The sequence below is a fragment of the Myotis daubentonii genome, chromosome 4 (assembly GCF_963259705.1).
Source record: "Myotis daubentonii chromosome 4, mMyoDau2.1, whole genome shotgun sequence".
Classification (NCBI taxonomy): domain Eukaryota; kingdom Metazoa; phylum Chordata; class Mammalia; order Chiroptera; family Vespertilionidae; genus Myotis; species Myotis daubentonii.
In genome coordinates, this window is record NC_081843.1 from 14,465,392 (window position 1) to 14,483,536 (window position 18,145).

The 18,145-nt window shown below is 56.6% G+C and overlaps 2 protein-coding genes and 1 long non-coding RNA gene across 5 annotated transcripts; 2 read left to right on the forward strand and 1 right to left on the reverse strand.

Moving 5' to 3' along the window:
• Nucleotides 1-2,356: 2,356 nt before the first annotated feature.
• On the reverse strand, nt 2,357-4,516 carry LOC132232945 (uncharacterized). The gene is made up of 2 exons (XR_009452517.1): nt 4,385-4,516; nt 2,357-2,720 (listed from the first exon to the last, which is right to left on the reverse strand). It is a non-coding gene; the product is annotated as an uncharacterized LOC132232945 (long non-coding RNA).
• On the forward strand, nt 4,434-14,747 carry E4F1 (E4F transcription factor 1). Of its 3 annotated transcripts, none has more exons than XM_059692770.1 (14): nt 4,434-4,650; nt 6,968-7,119; nt 8,215-8,317; nt 11,203-11,396; nt 11,486-11,606; nt 11,703-11,855; nt 11,946-12,115; nt 12,434-12,643; nt 12,889-12,994; nt 13,134-13,351; nt 13,589-13,787; nt 13,862-14,004; nt 14,073-14,135; nt 14,216-14,747. In XM_059692770.1, the coding sequence occupies exons 1-14, from the start codon at nt 4,491-4,493 to the stop codon at nt 14,570-14,572; spliced, it is 2,349 nt and encodes a 782-aa protein (XP_059548753.1). In that variant the 5' UTR covers nt 4,434-4,490; the 3' UTR covers nt 14,573-14,747. The 3 variants fall into 3 exon arrangements, with proteins under 3 accessions (XP_059548753.1, XP_059548752.1, XP_059548754.1); XM_059692769.1 differs by having other exon boundaries at nt 4,435-4,650; nt 12,886-12,994; XM_059692771.1 differs by lacking the exon at nt 12,434-12,643 and having other exon boundaries at nt 4,435-4,650.
• Nucleotides 14,748-14,851: 104 nt separating this feature from the next.
• On the forward strand, nt 14,852-17,747 carry DNASE1L2 (deoxyribonuclease 1 like 2). The gene is given in 7 exon segments (XM_059692772.1): nt 14,852-15,911; nt 16,001-16,089; nt 16,184-16,267; nt 16,341-16,500; nt 16,503-16,631; nt 16,725-16,976; nt 17,408-17,747. Coding segments are annotated over 7 exon segments (912 nt in total). The 5' UTR covers nt 14,852-15,767; the 3' UTR covers nt 17,462-17,747.
• The last annotated feature ends 398 nt before the right edge of the window (nt 17,748-18,145 follow it).

The window sequence follows — 18,145 nt, forward strand, 5'->3', positions numbered from 1 at the left end:
GGCCGCTGCTTATTGGGCAGCTCAGCGGGCAGCTCGCTCATTGGAGGCGCGTGGTCAGCTTAGGTGACGGAGACCCTTCATCGAATGACCCTCAATCGGGCAGGCTATTGATTGGCTGGCTTCTCTCCCGTCGTGCGGGCGGGGCTCTCCGCAGGAGCGCGGTAGGGGTGGGGTGCTGCCCCCCTTTCGGAGGCAGTCACGTCTCCACCTTCGCTTGGGCTGGGCCGGGCATTGTCCTTCCCACTGGACATTCTCCGCACACAGTGTCAGCGTGCGGACAGACTACGGCCAGTCCCGAGAGCCACCTCGGAACTAACTCCTTCCTCATAAGCCTTGCGTTGTCATTTCCAAAAATGCTTTCGCTGCGGTCTTAGTGGTTTTGTGAACCAGTAACTTCGAGGCGGTGGAATTAGGGTCCTTAGTTGGTCATCAGCATTATTATTAGGTTATTGTTATCTTTGATTGAGGTGTAATGTATAATAAGTTGCATAAATCATAAGTATGCAGCTTGATGGGGTTTTTACATACCTATACACCTGTGTTAACACAACCCAGATCAAGATTCAGAATATTTCCATCGCTTCAGCTTCCCTCACATCACTATCCAGCCAATAGCGGAGACCCCTCCACCAGCCTCTTTTCTGACTACTATCACCATGAAGTCATGGCCTCCTTCGCCTGTTCTAGACCATCTTAAAAGGAAGATCTTACTGTGTGTATTCTTCTGGCTCTTGCTTCTTTGGGTCAACATAATGTCTGTGAAATGCTTCCTTCTTAGTGTTTTTGTTTCGCTTTTGTTGTGTCAACTTAAAAAACATTCAAAACTGTGAAGAACTTTTGTGAGTTTATTTGAGCCAAACTGTCAACAATTGCCGGGAGCAAAATCTCAACGGATTGAGATAATGCTCTGGAGAATGGCAGTTTTGCACCTTATTTTATGCATTACAATCAAAAGAGATGTATGTGGGTGACATGAAATCTATTGGTGGTAGATTAGGGAGGCAGGAGAAAGCCGGGGAAAGGGGCGGAACCTCTGGGATTGGATAAAAAGTAAAATGACAGACACATACTTCTTTTACATATAGGTGGGTAAAGGATAGTTAACAGTCAACAATAAACTCAGTGACAATGAGGGGATTTATGGTCTTGGTCTCCACAGAAGGGTGCCTGTGCTTTGAGGGGTCCAGAAAAAGGAAAATTACTTGGACATTCCAAAGATATGTTATCACAGATGCAAAAAGACAATGACAGGCTCTATTAGGGTAAAGATTGACCTTTGTCAATCTTTGCAAAAAGACAATGACAGGCTCAATTAGGGAAGATGCTGGCCTAGGACATGACTACCCACCACACACTTTTTTAGCTAAAAAGTTTTAATTTCAGGCTACCATAGATACAATTTTATGTGTATTTATCACAAAGTAACTTTTGTGGTTACTTTAGGTCTCTGAGTTTGCAAGGCCACCATGCAGGCCTTCCCTGAGCTAGTCAGGTTAGCATATGGCCACTTTTTATCCGGAGTTGTTACAATGTTGTGGAATATTGTAAGAATATACCCCTGTTGATCTCTTCTCCAGTTGATGGACATTTGGGTTGTTTCCACTTTGGGGCTTGTTATGCAAAGTGCTGAGGTCCCAGAAAACCTTAGCATATTGTTTGTGAATTCCAAAGAAATAACTCAGAGGACTGATGGTGAAAGACATGGGTTTATTAGGACTTAACGTGTATACCAGTGGCGACCAACCAGTGAAGTTTGCCAGCACACTGGCTTCCACCTGTGAAGTTGTCCCACTAAGTCCCATCTGGCCTGCAGACAGGCCGCACTGGGAGTGGCCGGCTGGTGCTATTGTTTTGCGGCTACCCAGACTTTCCCAACACAAGGTTTTATGGAGTACAAAAAACAGAGAAAAACAGGGCACACGGGGAGAGGGATGTGCCCGTACATAAGCTATGTGAGATCGAAACACTATTTACAATCCTGGCTCACATCTAGAAGCAGTTTCTCTTTGGCATTTCTTCTGGTCAAGGTCTCACAGTCCACTTACAGGTGGTCATCACTATATTTCCAATAGGGTGGGAAGGAGAGTTGGAACATGGGAAGCGGCCCAGGTTCCCATTTACCATACAAGGTGGAAACAACCCAAATGTACTGAATGGATAAATAAATTGTGATGTATCCATATAATTATTCAGCCATAAAAAGGAATCAAGTACTGATACATACAACAACCTGGATGTGTTGGAGGTGGTGAGAATGGCACCAGGTGTTAGACCGGCGGGGTCAGACTGTACCTGGGTTCAGCAACCTTGGTACTTGAGTTCTGGCAAGGAAAGAATTCAGAGCCAAAACTCAAACTATGAGAGAACATTTATTTAGAAAATCACAGAGGTGGAAGAAGTGAGTGGCAGAAGAAATGGGCTCAGGAGGTAACATGCTTTGGGGGGAGAGGGAAGAGGCATGGGAGGGGAAAGGTGGGGGGTATGCTCAGGGGAGGGAGAGCAAGCTGGGTCCTCCACCCTAAGGGCTTTTAAGGGCGGGGGTTTTAGGGGCAATACCAGGGGAGGATCCCAATAGAATACTCATCAACTTTCCAGGTGTATCGTTTCAGGGTCAGGGTCTCCACAGATTGGTAGGTGCCAGGGCAGGGGGTCATCAGTCAGTGCAGCTGGTCCTGAGGTCAGCTGCCAGGTTTTGTTGCTTTTCTGTAGCTGAAATACAACTGAAGCCTAGACATTATCCCTCGGGGTTAATGCTTAACGGCTATTCTCCAGTCCCCTTGTTCACACCCCAACCCCCAACCCCATGACTAGCAACTGTGCCAGGGGAGGCAAGGTCAGGGGAGGGTCCGAACACTGTGACCAGTGATATGGAAGGTCAGAGGGTCTAAACTGCATCATCAGCAATATGCTAGGGGAGGAAAGGTTACCTTGAGGGCAAGGTCCTTGTTTCCCGGCTTTGTCTGTTGCTTGGCACCCAGGGATTCCCGCCCTGGTGACTGCCAGTACCTAGCCCTTGCTCTGTTCATGTCTGTCTAACTGCCTACCACAGATGAATTTTGAAAACATTGTGTTAGGCAAAAGAAGCCAGAGGTTGCCCAGCCAGAGTGGCTCAGTGGTTGTGTGTTGACCTATGAACCAGGAGGTCATGGTTTGATTCCCGGTCAGGGCACATGCCCGGGGTTGCTGGCTCCATCCCCAGTGGGGGGGTGTGCAGGAGGCAGCTGATTGGTGATTCTCTCTCATCATTGATGTTTCTCTCTCTCCCTTCTTCTCGGAGATCAATAAAATTAATAATAATAAAAAAAAGCCAGAGGCAAAAGACCACATGTGTAATTTTATTTATATAAAACTAGAGGCCCGTACACATTCGTGCACTGGAGGTGGGGGAGGGGGAGGGAGCGGATCCCTCAGTCTGGCCTGCACCTTGTAGCAGTCCCGGAGCCCTTGGGGGATGTTCACAGTTGGATATCCTTAGCGCTGCGGTGGAGGCAGGAGAGGCTCCCTGCCACCTCTGCTGCGCTCACCAGCCATCAGCCCAACCTGTGGCTAAGTGGCGCTCCCCCTGTGGGAGCACACTGACACCAGGGGGCAGCTCCTGCTTTGAGCATCTGCCCCCTGGTGGTCAGTGCACATCATAGCGACCCAGTTGCTCCACAGTTAGGTTGATTTGCATATTACCCTTTTATTATATAGGATGTCCAGAAATGGTAAATCCATAGAAACAGAAAGTGGTTGCCAGGGGCTGGGGTAAGGGGATAATGGAGAATGACAGCTAATGGGTACAGGTTTTCTTTTGAAATGACAAAAGTTCTGAAATTAGATGATGGTGATGGTTGCACAACATTGCGAATGTTCTAAATGTCACTAATGATAAATTTTATGTGTACTTATCACAAGTTAAAAAAATACACAAAAGAATAAGAGGCCTAGTGAAGCTAACTGTGCGTGAGCCATCCCAAACTCGGTTTTACTCCATGACCCGGGCAACCAACAAGGGACGTTCTGACACCTGAGGGGGGTCGGGGGTGGACCGAAGGCCCCATACAGCCCTCTAGAGCTCGGGGTCCCCGCGTGGTGCCCAGGGCCATAGCGCATTCTCAAGGCTGGCCGGGTGGCGCACCGGGCCACCTCGCCCCTATACTCCAGCTCTCAAGTCCAGATGCCGCTTTCGGGACCGAGCCCAGCCCCTTCCAGGCCCGCCCCAGCCTTCTGCTTTCCTCTAGCTCAGCTACGTCCCTTCCTTCCTAAACCAAACCCAAGAGCCCTCCTCCAGACCCAGCCCGCGGCTTGTCAGTCCGCTCCACGGTAACCCAGCCCCCATAAGAAGCCCCGCCCACCACCTCTCGTTATAAGCTCCGCCCCTCCACCTGTCCATCAAACTCACCCTGGCCCCGCCCCGCCAACCTGGCGTCGTCTTCCTCGCTCCGGCGCGGCCCGTTGTTATGACGACACGGTCGTAAATCCGCCATCTTCCTGCGGCGCGTTGCGACATGGAGGGCGCAATGGCAGTGCGGGTGACGGCCGCTCATACGGCAGAAGCCCGGGCCGAAGCCAGGAGGGAAGCGGGCGAGGGCGGGGTCGAGGCGGCATCGTCGGCGGCCTTAGCTCCTGGCGGCTTCCTCGGCCTCCCGGCGCCCTTTAGCGAGGAAGGTAACACGGCCGGATGCGGCGGGGTGTGGCCGGGGTGGGGGCAACTCTGCCCGGGCCTGGCGGAGGCCCCGATGACCTGAGCTGCAGGCGCGACTGACGTTCCCAGACCCGGATTTCTCTCCCAGGGGACCCCTCAGACACCTGCACGAGTCCCCGGTTTCCTCGGACTCTCGGGCCTCACCTGCGGGGCGCCAGTCATCCCCGTGGGTTCGGTGCTGACTCCTGGATACTCACAGTTGCCCAAGCCTTCGGGGCTGTCCGGATGGACCTCCACGACCGCCTCCACCGCCAGCCCAGCTCTCCCCTGGGCCCCCTCCCACTAAACCTGACGGGCCGCCGGGGCCCTGGCTGGGTGTGACTGGGGGCTCCAGGAGGGCGGGGCCTCGGGTTTCTCCAGGATTTGGGCTTTGTCCAGCTGGCACCTGGGGAGGAGAGCCGGTGCACTGCAGCCAGCCTGCGGGCTCCGTCCCGGACCTGCCCGTTTCTAGCTCTTTGATCCTGGGCAGGTGGCCACACACCGCTCCATTTCCTATTACAAATGGGGATGCTGCTGATAACAAGGTATCAAGCACTTAACCTGTATCAGCTTCTTTCATCCTCAAACCAACCCTGGACACTATTATTATTGTTGTTATTTCCCATTTTGTGAGTGAGGAGTATTGAGGTTCAAAAATGTGGAAGTGACCAAGTCACCCAGCTAGTAAGCAGCAAGGACTGGACTGGGTTCCAGGACTGTGAGACAGTTCAACACGCTCCTGTGTGCTGCCATCTCATAGGGCAGTGGTGAGAATGAAAACAGCATGTGAATCACTGAGAACAATGCTGGAACACACTGAGGCTCATTCACGGAGAAGTAGCTTTTGGAGATAGAACTAAGATCTCTGCCCTCTGAGCTTGTCCCATCCATGTGGCTGTAGCCTGGGCCAGACAGGAGGGGGTCAGCTAGTGATATTGGGTTGGTGGCCATTGTCCCTACAGCATTCATATTCCCTACAGCCTTCATATTCCTGGTACAGTTTTTTCTTACTCCTTATTCCAGCGTGGGGAGGGGCAGTACCAGTAGGGGCAGGGCCAACTTGAAGAGGGGTCTCTCTGGAGATTGCTGTGCCCTGTTGGGCTTGCCCATGGCGTTGTCTCAGTGTCACATGGGCTGGGTGTGTCCCCTTCTGTGGCAGGAGTTCCTTCAACCCTCAATACCCTGGTGCCGAGTCAGACTCAGCGAGTTAAAAGGGTGGCGGACACCTCAGTGCTTGGCTTGTGACTCTGAGCCATCTGGATGGGACTGCCCTCTGTCAGGTGGCCTGTAGGCGAGTCATGGCGGTGGTTTGGCCCTTTGATTGCTCATTAATTCAATAGACATTGACGGCCCCTGTGCACCAGGCCTGGGTTTGACCCTAATGAGGGGCTGCATATGAGATGATGGGAACTAGCAGACTTTTACGGAAGCAGAGGGAACAGCTTCCCATCCCTTTGTCTAAACAGTGGGATTTCTAGAGTAGACCCTCAGGTTCAGGTTCTGGCCCCAGTAGTCACCAGCTGGGTGGTCTTGAATCCCAAGTTGCTCTGCTAGAGTGGAAATAGTAATTTCCATTTCCCCAGGGTGCTGTCTGGATTTGGTGACATCCCCAGTGAGGTGCCTGGAATGTGGTAGGGACTCGGTGAGCAGGAGAGGCAGGCACTACTGGCTGGTTATCCCAGATGGTGAGGGGCTCAGGTGCTGTGGCCCTAAGGCGTGGAGTCCCTCTCAGGTTCCATCCTGGGTGTCATCACCAGAGCAGGGAGGTGCTGCCTGTTGGCACCAAGGAAGCACCAAGTCAGAGAGAGAGAAGAGTAGTTATGGGTCAGGGTGCCCCCTCTTCTGTGTTTGCCAAGGGCCGGCCTCTTAGCCAGAGCCCTGTGGGCACCAGCACCTCTTCTCCCTCTGCTGTACTCTGCATTGGGTCAGCCCATTTTATAGTTGAGGGAACAGGCCCAGATGTGGTCATTGAGGTACCCAAGGTCACATGGAAACCCTATAAGCCACTGTCCCCAAACTGGTCAAATGCCTCTGCCTCATGACCGCCTCCCTGGGCCTCTCTCCCCTTGTCTCTGAGGTGGGGGCTGTGGACATGACGGCCTGGGTGGATTCCTGCAGCCTAAGTGTACTGTTGAGGCTGACCTCCAGCGGATGAGGGCTTGCACCTTGGGCTCCTGAGAGTGTTCTCAGCCCCTCTGGGAGGGTCAGGGAAGGCGCTTCTGGTTCTGATGCCACCCTGGGGTGGATTTGGCCAGGGCCTGGAAGCCCTGCCCAGCCCCACTGACCTCAGGCTTGTTACAGATGAGGATGATGTGCACAGATGCGGCCGCTGCCAGGCGGAGTTTACTGCTCTGGAGGACTTTGTTCAGCACAAGCTCCAGAAGGTCTGCCAGCGGGCTCCCCCGGAGGCCCTGCCTGCCACCCCTGCGGCTGCTGCGCTGCTGGGCCAGGAGGTAAGCCCACCACCCACACACATGCAGGATGAGGAGGAGGTGGCATGCGGGGACAGACCTGTGCAGCTGGTTCCCAGTGACACCGGGGCAGGCAGAGAGCAGGCATCCGATTTTGTGACTCTGAGCCAAGGGAGGGTTAAGTGGGTGGCAGACACCTCAGTGCTTGGCTTTGACTCAGCCATCCGGATGGGACTGCCCTCTGTCGGGGTGAGGGGGCATCTGGCTCTACCACCAAGAGCCTGATGGTGCTCTAGGATTTCCTGGATGGCCTGGCCTTCTCAGCAGCCTCTGGCTGGAGCATACGCAGTTGGGGCCTGTGGTCCCTCCTTTCTTGTGGCCCAGAGTTCTGCCTTGGCTCAGGGGTATCATGGTGGTTTTTTGTATTTTTGGCCTGTCTTCTATCCTGTACAGATAGTTCTTGTGGATCCCACAAGCAGAGCATGGCTCTGGATCCTGCCACCCCATAATAAAAATGGCCGACGTTGTTGCACCCCATGTGTGCTTGGGGCTGTACACACACAGTTAAGGCCCGTAGCGCCCCGCACAGTGGGCACTCTTGTCATCCTCGGAAGGAAGTGGGAAAGGAGGCTCCAAGACAAGTCTGTTGCCTCAGGTCAGGTCACTACAGGGAGTAGCCTAGAGGACAGTGGGCCCAGAGTTGTCTTACTCCGACCCTATGCTCTGCACCTGCCCCTCCCAGAAGTGCCCTCTCCTCTAGGAAGGCCCCTGGACCCACACTCCCAGAGCCCTCTCCTGTGACCCCTGGCTGGGGCTGGGGGTGTAATAGCTTACCTTCACCACCTTCATTCCTGCACAGCCAGCTGCTTCGAGCTGGAGCTCTGATCACTTCCTTCTGGAGGCCTCCCTGAGGGTGCTTGGTGCTGTGTTCCTCAGGGGCCAGAGGTGTTAGAGTGATGGGGCTGACACCCTGGGCCAGGCTGGGAGTTGGGCTCAGAGTAGTGAGTCTCTTGGGGGAGATGAGAGCCTCCCCCCAGCCATCCTGCATGGACATAAAACCAAGCCTGCACTCCCCAAACCAAGGGAGCTTGGGAGCTCCACAGACGAGTTCCTTTTGTCCTTGTTCACCACCGATAGGTGGTCCCGGCCGTGGCAAGCCCGGAGGAGCCCATCACCTTGGCCCACATTGTTGTGGAGGCAGCTGCTCTGACACCAGACATCAGCCACACACCTGATATTGGTAAGCTGGCCCCACTGGGCGTGTCCACTCCTGTCTTTCAGCCCTGAAGTGTCGCTGACCTGGTAGCCATCAGTGGTCAGGGCTGGAGGCTGGGAACCTCTGCTGCCCACACTCCTCTGATCCCTGAGAGCAAGGCCTGGCCCAGGAGGAACTGAGGCCCGGTGTGCACCTTCCCCAGGGCAAGGTCTATGGGAGGATTGAGCATTGGGGTCAGGCCCTCCCCTGCCAGGAAAGGGAAAGCATGTTGCCTGGGCTGCCCTAGGATCTTCCCTACTTCTCTGCTACCCCCTGGTTCCTTTTTCCCCCCACAGTTGGCTCTGGAGATTCCAGGTGGGTATGCATGGGGTGCATCTGCTGCTCCAGCTTGGCCTTGATCTGCTGCCTGACCTTGGCCTTCTACTCCCCAGTGCTCACTCCCTGTGGGGATAGTGATTCCTGACCTGATTCTCACAAGGCTTTTATGAGCATACAACGCCAAGCCAGCCCCTTTGATGGCTTTTTTTAAGTTAAAGTACCTTCTGATGTATACAATAGGGGAGGGGAGTTGAGATGTTTGGATTGGATCACACACTCATTAATTGATGACAGGCCAATGCAGGGGGACATGTAAAGGGTAGTTCAGGGCTGGGGCAGGTGAAGAGAGTTGTGGGGGGGGAGGGGAGGTGCTGGGTGTGTGCATAGCCGTGAAGGAAGGCTGGGTTGAGCCTGCTGCCTTGGGAAATTTGGAAGGGAATGGTGGTTACCGGGGGAGCCTGCTGGGCAGAGACCTTGGCAGGTGCATGAGTGGGTTGAGGCGCTAGACAGGAAGTTTGGGCAACAGGTAGAATTTGCCCTTGGGAAGCTCTTAGGACCATCTGGGGTAGAAGGAAGGGGTGGTGGAGGAGAGTGGGGGAGGGGAACCTTGGAGCAGGCTTTTTGCCAAGGCCCCACCTCAGGGAGGTGATGGGCACCTGTCCTTGTCTCCATGCTCTTTCCCCATGAGATTCCTGTGGACAAGGAAGTTCACCTGGTGCCCCTCTGGGATAGGAATGTTGTCCTGTGGGAGGTGGGGCCGTGCTCCAGCCCTGGCTTGGTGTTTGGTTTCTGGGGTGGGTGGTGTCATAGAAAAACAAGTTCCCTGTCCTGGCTGGGTGGCTCCGTTGGTTGGAGTGCTGTCCTGTACACCAAAAGGTGTAGGTTCGGTTTCCGGTCAGGGCACGTATGGGAGGCAACTGCACACTGTTTCTCTCTCACATTGATGTTTCTCTCTCTCTCACTCTTCCTTTCTCTCTAAAAATCAAAAAGGCTTATCCTTGGGTAAGGATTTAAAAAATAAAAATAAAGAAAGAAAAAACAAATTCTGTGTTTGGGCAGCATCTACGGGCTGCAGACCCTTGTTCCGTCAGCCATCTTCCCACCAGCCTGCCCTCCAGCCTGCCCATGCCTGCAGCTCGGCGGCTCTGGGGCTCCTCTGTGGGCACCCTGCCTCTCTTACATCCTTGGGAGTTTCTCCTTTTGCAGGCATCCTGGGTGCCCCAAATGTCCCCTTGGTGTAAGCTGCTCAGTGGTCCACAGCCCAGGATTGGCCAGACTCTAAACTACCATCTGCTGTTGTCCCAGGGCTGAGAGCTCTGTGTCTTTGCATGGTCAGCGGAGGTTGCTGGGGCCGATTAGCAGCTAGATACCCATTCCTGCCTCTTCTTGGGAAACAAACTTGCATTTCACTTGTTACCCCTTCCCTGAACCTTTGGTCTACTGTATGACACATTCTGGGGCAGAGGAAAGATAAAGCATTAGGCATGCTTTATCGTCGTCTTCTTATTATTAATATAATATTGATTTCAGAGGAAGGGAGAGGGAGAGAGAGAAACATTAATGATGAGAGAAAATCATCGATCGGCTGCCTTCTGTACACCCCCTACTGAGGATCAAGCTGGCAGCCCAGGCATGTGCCCTGACTAGAAATTGATGCTCGACCACTGAGCCACACTGGCTGGGCCCTTATTTGTTGTGCTTCCATTCTGTTTGGAGGGAATGACTTGTCAACACATGGTGCCAGCTTGATTGAGGCTTCAAAGAAGCAGTTTCACAACCATTTCCAACTGTCATTTTTATGAACAGAAATTGTGAAGTGTTTACAGCTTAGCTTTACACATTGTCAGATTTATTTTTTTTAAAATATGTTTTTATTGATTCTAGAGAGAGAGAGGAAGGGAGGGGGGGAGAGAAAAACATTGATGTGAGAGAAAAACATCTGTTGGCTGCCTTCTGCACACTCCTACCAGGGATCGAGCCCCCAATCCGGGCATGTGCCCTGACAGGATCAAATTGGCGACCTCCCAGTGCAAGGGATGAGCTACACTAGACAAGGCACATTGGTTCATTCTTGTTGTGTCCTTAATGGGGATCGAACTCACATTGGGATGACACTCTAATCAATTGAGCTACCCAGCCAGCGTGATTGTCAGATTTCTTCAACGCTCTCGACAGGTGCAGAAACCTCAGGCTGTCCCAGGTGTCTCATGAGCATTCACTTTGAGGCCGGGTTCCTCGCCTGCCTGCTTCAAAATAGATGCTAGTGGGTGACTCTGGAGGCATTTTCTTATGTTAGTGGGAGCTGGGGCAGCAAGCAGGATAGATTACGGTGAGCTGGGTTGGCCTGCCCACTGTCTCTGTGTTGGCTACTCCATTGCCCTTAGAAGTGGTAGGACCCCTGTGCACATCTAGTGCTGTACTCCTTTTGGCTTAGGGGAGGGGGCATTTGCTCACCGTGGTCTCCACTGGATACATTCTGGGGGCCTGGAACTTCTCCAAGCAGCTCCAATACACCCCAGCAGTACTCCTGGGCCAGGATCCCAGGAGGGGTAGGGCCACGGCGTCCTGAGACTCATCCTGCTTCTCTTTAGACAGTGGACACATCAAAGAGGTCATTGTGGCTGCTGAGGTGGATCCAGGCGACAACGAGATGGCAGAGGCCTCAGGCAGCCCCGATCCTCAGGGGCCCGGGCTGGCCGGGCAGGGTGAACAGGCCCAGCTCAAGCTGCTAGTGAACGAGGATGGCCGCTACGTGTGTGCATTGTGTCACAAGACCTTCAAGACGGTGAGCCCCAGATCTTGGGCCGTGTCAGCTAAGGGGACCAGGCCTCCTGCCCAGGGAGCTGCCTGAGCCTCGCTGCCCCTCCCTCTCAGGGTAGCATCCTCAAGGCCCACATGGTCACCCACAGCAGTCGTAAGGACCACGAGTGCAAGCTATGTGGGGCCTCCTTCCGGACCAAGGGTTCCCTCATCCGGCACCACCGGCGGCACACAGGTGAGCTAGCTCAGTATGTGGGGCACCCCTGCCTCCTGGTGGGAGGCTATGGCTCCAGGCCTGCCTTCTTTACCCAAAGCTGACTCCATTCCACAGATGAGCGTCCCTATAAATGTGCCAAGTGTGGAAAGAGCTTCCGGGAGTCAGGTGCACTGACCCGGCACCTCAAGTCTCTCACCCCGTGCACTGAAAAAATCCGATTCACCATGAGCAAGGATGTGGTTGTTGGCAAAGAGGACGCGCATGCAGGTCAGCATGGTGAAGGCTCCCTGTTCCAGCCCTGAAGCTGCCCTGGTCAGGGAGGCTTCTTCAAGGACTCTTCTTGGTTCTGCCTTAAAGGGTCTGGTGCCTCCGCCGTGGGGACCGTTACATCATCATCGGTGATAGGCGAGCCCATGGAGACATCACCCGTGATTCATCTGGTGACAGATGCCAAGGGCACTGTCATTCATGAAGTCCATGTCCAGATGCAAGAGCTTCCCCTGGGCATGAAAGCCCTAACCCCAGAGGTGGGGGCCGTGGGGGTGTGGCCTCTGACTGCTCAGCGCCAGGATCTGTTCTGGGCACTGGCTCTAGTGGGAATGGGACTGACCTGGGCCTGCACTCTGTGTGGTGGCAGAGGCGATGAAAGACCAATGGCTGCCCGAGATGGGGCAGGCAAGAGCAGATGGGAGTGGACGGTGGGCTCCCAGGGGCATTCCTGAGTGAAGATGCTGGGTGTGCACAGTGGTCCTTGGGCCCCTTGGATTTCTCCTGTGTGGTGGGTGCGGGTGGGTGCCATATGCGGAGCCGCCTGGCCAACTTTCCTCCCTTCCCCTCCCCCACAGCCCCCTGCTCCCAAGGAGCTTCCCTGTTCCAGCGAGGACAGTCGGGAGAACCTGCTGCACCAGGCCATGCAGAACTCTGGCATTGTCCTTGAGCGGGTCACTGCGGAGGAGGGGCCCCTGGAACCAGTCCCTCCCGCTGCGTCCAGTGCCCAGCCCCTAGGAGACGGTCCCCCAGAACTGCCGCTGCTGGAGGTGGAGCAGGTGGAGACAGTAGGTACCTGTGCTGCCAGTGTGCTCACTCCTGGGGGCCGCACCGTAGAGGAAGCTGCTCGCTACCCTGGCCTGGCCGCCAGCCTCCTTGCTGTGCTCCCTGCTGTCACTTTCTGCAGTGACTTTGTCCCCTGAGCTGCTTACCCCTGAGCCCATGATGAGCCTCTCAGGGTGGGGGTGCTACGGGTCTGTCTGTGGGACCAGCCTGCAGTGGATGCTGGAAGTACGCTGTGGTCCCCCAGCAGGTGGCCCATGAAGCCTCAGTGGTATCCAGGACCCATCTGTGCCCTCAGTGCAGTGAAACCTTCCCGACAGCTGCCACCCTAGAGGCCCACAAAAGGAGCCACGCAGGTGGGTGGCGAGTGGGGCACCGTGAGTGGCCAGGGTGGTCCCTTGGGCAATGGTGGTCAGGGTGGCCTGTGGGCAGGCAGCAGGCGGTTGGGGGGGCCCTTGGGGATGGGACGTGGCCTGACATTGCCTGTGGCCCCAGGGCCGAAGCTGTTCACATGTGTGCAGTGTGGCAAGGCCTTCCCCAAGGCCTACCTGCTCAAGAAGCACCAGGAGGTCCACGTGCACGAGCGCCGCTTCCGCTGTGGGGACTGTGGGAAGCTCTACAAGACCATCGCTCACGTGCGCGGCCACCGGCGTGTCCATTCAGATGAGCGGCCCTACCCTTGTCCTGAGTGCGGCAAGCGCTACAAGACCAAGGTGGGCCCTCCAGCCCTGACTTCTGACCCCCCTGCCCATGAGCTCCCCACTCTGTGTGCCAGCTCCGTCCCTTGTTTCTGCCCCAGCCCTCCCTTGTTACCCCTCTGCCCAGTGTTGGCTCGGACCCTCCCTGCTGGCCAATGAATCCCCCCCTTCCCCGGCCCTAGAAGTGGGTGGGGAAAGCCTCAGTCTTAGGTGTGGACAAGACCAGGTTGATCCTGACGGTGGCCTCCTCAGAATGCCCAGCAGGTACACTTCCGGACACACCTGGAAGAGAAGCCGCACGTGTGCCCATATTGCAGCCGAGGCTTCCGGGAGAAGGGCTCACTGGTGCGACATGTTCGCCACCACACGGGCGAGAAACCCTTCAAGTGCTACAAGTGTGGCCGTGGCTTTGCCGAGCATGGCACGCTCAACCGGCACCTGCGCACTAAAGGTTCGGGGCGAGTGGGAGGCAGGAGGGGGTGAGGGGCAGCAGGAGGCCAGCCCTGACTGAGCCCTCCACCTCAGGGGGCTGCCTGCTGGAGGTGGAGGAGCTGCTGGTGTCCGAAGAGAGCCCCACAGGAGCTGCCACTGTCCTCGATGAAGACCCGCACACTGTGTTGGTTGAATTCTCATCCGTGGTGGCTGACACCCAGGAGTACATCATTGAGGTGGGTGTAGGGCAGGGCTGGGATGTGGCCCAGGGGCAGGCAAGGTTGACCTCTGACCCTCTTTCCAGGCCACCACGGATGATACAGAGACCAGTGAAGCTACAGAGATCATCGAGGGCACCCAGACAGAGGTGAGGGGCTGGGGGAGAGGGAGAAGGGAGGTGTGGTGCCCTCACCCGACCTTGTGGGCTGAGCTGTGAGCCACCCACAGGTGGATAGCCATATCATGAAGGTGGTGCAGCAGATCGTACACCAGGCCAGCGCCGGGCACCAAATCATTGTGCAGAATGTGACCATGGATCAGGAGGCGGAGCTAGGTCCAGAAGCGGCTGCTGCAGACACCATTACCATTGCCACCCCGGAAAGCCTGACAGAGCAGGTGGCCATGACACTGGCTTCAGCCATCAGCGAGGGCACTGTGCTTACTGCCCGTGCGGGTGCAAATGGCACTGAACAGGCTACTGTGACCATGGTTTCATCGGAGGACATTGAGATCCTGGAGCACGCGGGCGAGCTGGTTATTGCCTCGCCAGAGGGCCAGCTCGAGGTGCAGACTGTCATTGTTTAGCGTGGGTGCCTGTAGGGTCCCACTGGGCTGGGCTGGGTCAGGGGCAAGGAACCCGAGCGCCCTCCCCACTCCTACTTGGCCTAGTATGGACAAGACACAGCACAGAATCCAGATGTTCAGACGTGGGGGTGTAAATAGAGTTTTTTGTTGCTTTACAATAAAACATGAAAACCCACCTCTTGTGATATTGCGGCAGTGGCAGCCCTGGCAGGCTCTCCCATGGCAGCACCTGCCTGCCCGGGCCACCCCGCCCAGTATTCCTGATGGGGCTGGCGACACCTTGGCTGCGTGTGGGTGTCACTGGCATGTGGACAGGCAGCCATCTGCTGGTGCCCTGCCCACTGGGATCTGTGACCCTAGCTTCCTGAGGCCCGATGTGGTTCCCTGGGGCAGGGGACTTAGGCCAGGAGACCAGGAGCCTCTAACAATGTAGCAGAAACAGTGGAAGACTGGAGCTGAGGAGGGGCTTTCCTAAGTGTACTGCCTTAGTTTCCCTGAGGGGATGCTGTTCTAGGAGGGAGATTCTGGATGACCTAGTTTCTGAGGGGTGGAGACAAGAGCAGGCCTGGACTCAGGGCCTGGCTGGCCATCTCCCTCATTCCTCATGAAGATCTTGGGGTGTTGGCAGGGGCTTGAGTCCTGATTCTGACAGACTTGGGGGTTGGAGCCTCAGCGTGGATCCCCTGTTGCCTTGTCTTCTGGGTTCTCTGTGGAAATGGGAGCCAGGAGTTCTGGCACCAACTTTGAGGGGGCGGGACCCAGCACAGCTGGCCCCTCCCTGGACCAGGGCCTCAAATACCTGAGTGTGCCCAGGCATCAGACAGACCTTTTGCCAGACCAAGCCCTTGGAGTCTGGTACCACGGATACACTCCCAGCCTGGACCCCAAACCCTTACTTGGGCCCAAATCCTGAGCCTCTGGCACTGCCCTGTCCACATCTCAGGTGAGTCGGGCTGGATGGTAATGGGGTGCGTCTGTTTGGGCTTCAGTTTTCCCACGGAGAGGAGAATGGCCATGAGCCCAGCACACCACCCTGGGGAGAGCGCAGGGGGAGCCCGCCCTTGGTGCTGGCCAGCATCGGGTGGCATACCCTGTCAGGCCCCCACACCTGGGGAGGTGAGGGGTGGTTGGGTGTGTCCGACTCCGGGTGGGCGCTCAGGGCTGTGTCTGTCCTCCCAGCCACTGCCTCGGAGCAATGGGACGGCCCCGGGCCCTACTGGCTGCGCTCTGGGCCCTGGGGGCTGCCGGGGCAGCAGCGCTGCGCATTGGAGCCTTCAATATCCAGAGTTTTGGTGACAGCAAAGTGTTGGACTCAGACTGTGCCAGCGTCATCGCACAAGTGAGGCGGGGCCTGGGCTGGGGCTGCTGCCTCTGGGCTCTGCGGGTGAAGCTGCCGCGCGTGACCCGCCCCTACGGTCCCCTCTCCAGATCCTGGCTGGCTATGACATCACGCTCGTGCAGGAGGTGCGAGACCCGGACCTGAGCGCAGTGTCCGTGCTCATGGAGCAGATCAACAGGTGTGGCGGGCAGGGCCCAGCGTCGGGAGCTCCGGCCGGCATCCTAGGCCTGGGAGCGGTGCTTTGACTCGGGGCTTGGCCCATATCTCCGCAGCGTGTCTAGGCACCAGTACAGCTACGTGAGCAGTGAGCCCCTGGGGCGGGATCAGTACAAGGAAATGTACCTGTTCGTTTACAGGTGAGAAGTGGGGTCGCAGCGTGCGGGGTAGGAGGTGGCTGGCTCGGCGCACCCACCCGCCCTTTGCCCCCAGGAAGGACGCGGTGTCGGTGGTAGACACGTACCAGTACCCGGACCCGGAGGACACCTTTAGTCGTGAACCTTTCGTGGTCAAATTTTCAGCCCCCAGCTCCGGTGAGGCCCCGCCCCTACTGCAGGCCCCGCCCCTTCCGCGGGCCCCACCCACCCCTGACACCTACCCCCTCCAACAGCTGCCAAGGAGCTTGTGCTGGTCCCGCTGCATGCTGCGCCCCACCACGCAGTGGCGGAGATCGATGCTCTCTACGATGTGTACCTGGACATTATCGACAAGTGGGGCACCGACGTAAGCCCCGCGCCCGCACAGCCCTGGGTCCCCGGAGGCAGGCCCTGGGGGCGGCCATAGAGGCGTGGGCTGGCTGACCCTGGTCCCCTGCAGGACATGCTGTTCCTGGGCGACTTCAACGCGGACTGCAGCTACGTGAAGGAGCAGGACTGGGCGGCTATCCGCCTGCGCAGCAGCGAAGTGTTCAAGTGGCTCATCCCGGACAGCGCTGACACTACAGTGGGCAACTCGGACTGCGCCTACGACCGCATTGTTGTCTGTGGTGCTCACCTGCGCAGGAGCCTGAAGCCCCAGTCGGCCACAGTGCACAACTTCCAGGAGGTGTTTGGCCTGGACCAGACTCAGGTGAGGGCTGAGCTCCACCGGAGGGGGGTGGGGGGTGTCCCCTGGCCGCTCTGCACTGGCAGACAGGAGCCAGCTCTCTTCTGTCCAGAACCAGGCTCAGCCTCAGTGCACCTGGCAATCCCCTCCCTGCCCTAGTTTCTGGAACAGGCCCCTACAGGGTCAGTTGTGGTTGAATGGAACAAGTCTGGGAAGGCACAATAGGATGCCTTCGCCTCTCCCAGAGGTCGGGTCCTGAGTCTGTGCCCACACCCCACTTGCAGGCAACAGCAGGGATGAACAGCCCAGGCCTCACTGGCCTGCTCCCCTAGACGGTGGTCTCTTACAAACCCAGTGGGCTTCATCCTAGGTGGGGGGCCAGTTCTCTGAGGTGAAGCCTCAGGAAGGACAGGCTGCCCAGCAGGGCCACTGAGACTTGGCCCCTCTCCCTCCAGGCCCTCGCCATCAGTGACCATTTTCCTGTGGAGGTGACCCTTAAGTCCCACTGACAGCTCCGAGGACTGGCCAGGGCATGCTGCCTGCAGACTGGCTATGAGGAACAGCTCCACAGGACTCAAGGTGGCTGGCTTGCCCTCAGCAAGGCTGCAGGGCAGGGTGAACTGGGCCTGGACAGGTGGCCATTGACATGTTACTGGAACAGGAGCCGATCCTCCCATCTGTAAATGGCCTACCACTACCTACCTCACAGGGGTGTGAGGAGCAACCCAGAGCACTGGGTGTGGCTCTGCTCAATAAACAAGAGTGCTCAGCTAGGACCACAAACAGGCCAGCTTAGAGGCCTCCGTGTCCTTTCTTAGCTTGTCTTCCTCTGGCACAAACCTTGTCCTGCAGCCCAGCAGGTTCTTTAGGGCAGCGGTTGACAACCTTTTGGACCTCATCCGCAGACCACCGGCTGGCGATTGCTGCTTTAGGGGACAGGCACGGTCTGGCCTGCCCATTTCACACCCTGCTGGAAACCACCACTTCCAGACCACTGTGAATGCAGTATGGATCAGCACACACACAGGTATAGTGTTGCCTTGCAAGGCCAACCTTCCAGCCCCAATGTTCCTCAACCCCCAGGCACTGGTCTGTATGAGGAGTCCTGTCCATCACTGCAGGGGGTCAGGTTAAGATCCTGCCCACAGAACTCCACGTGGTACAGCCCTTCGGTGGTGCCTTCCTGGGTAGGT

Bases quoted from the DNA above. Each gene is read 5' to 3' on its own strand.
- E4F1 (XM_059692769.1), top strand. From the start codon at position 4,491: ATGGAGGGCGCAATGGCAGTGCGGGTGACGGCCGCTCATACGGCAGAA. The intron at 8,318-11,202 runs GTAAGCTGGCCC...GCTTCTCTTTAG, and splicing joins CAGCCACACACCTGATATTG to ACAGTGGACACATCAAAGAG. The intron at 11,607-11,702 runs GTGAGCTAGCTC...TCCATTCCACAG, and splicing joins GCACCACCGGCGGCACACAG to ATGAGCGTCCCTATAAATGT.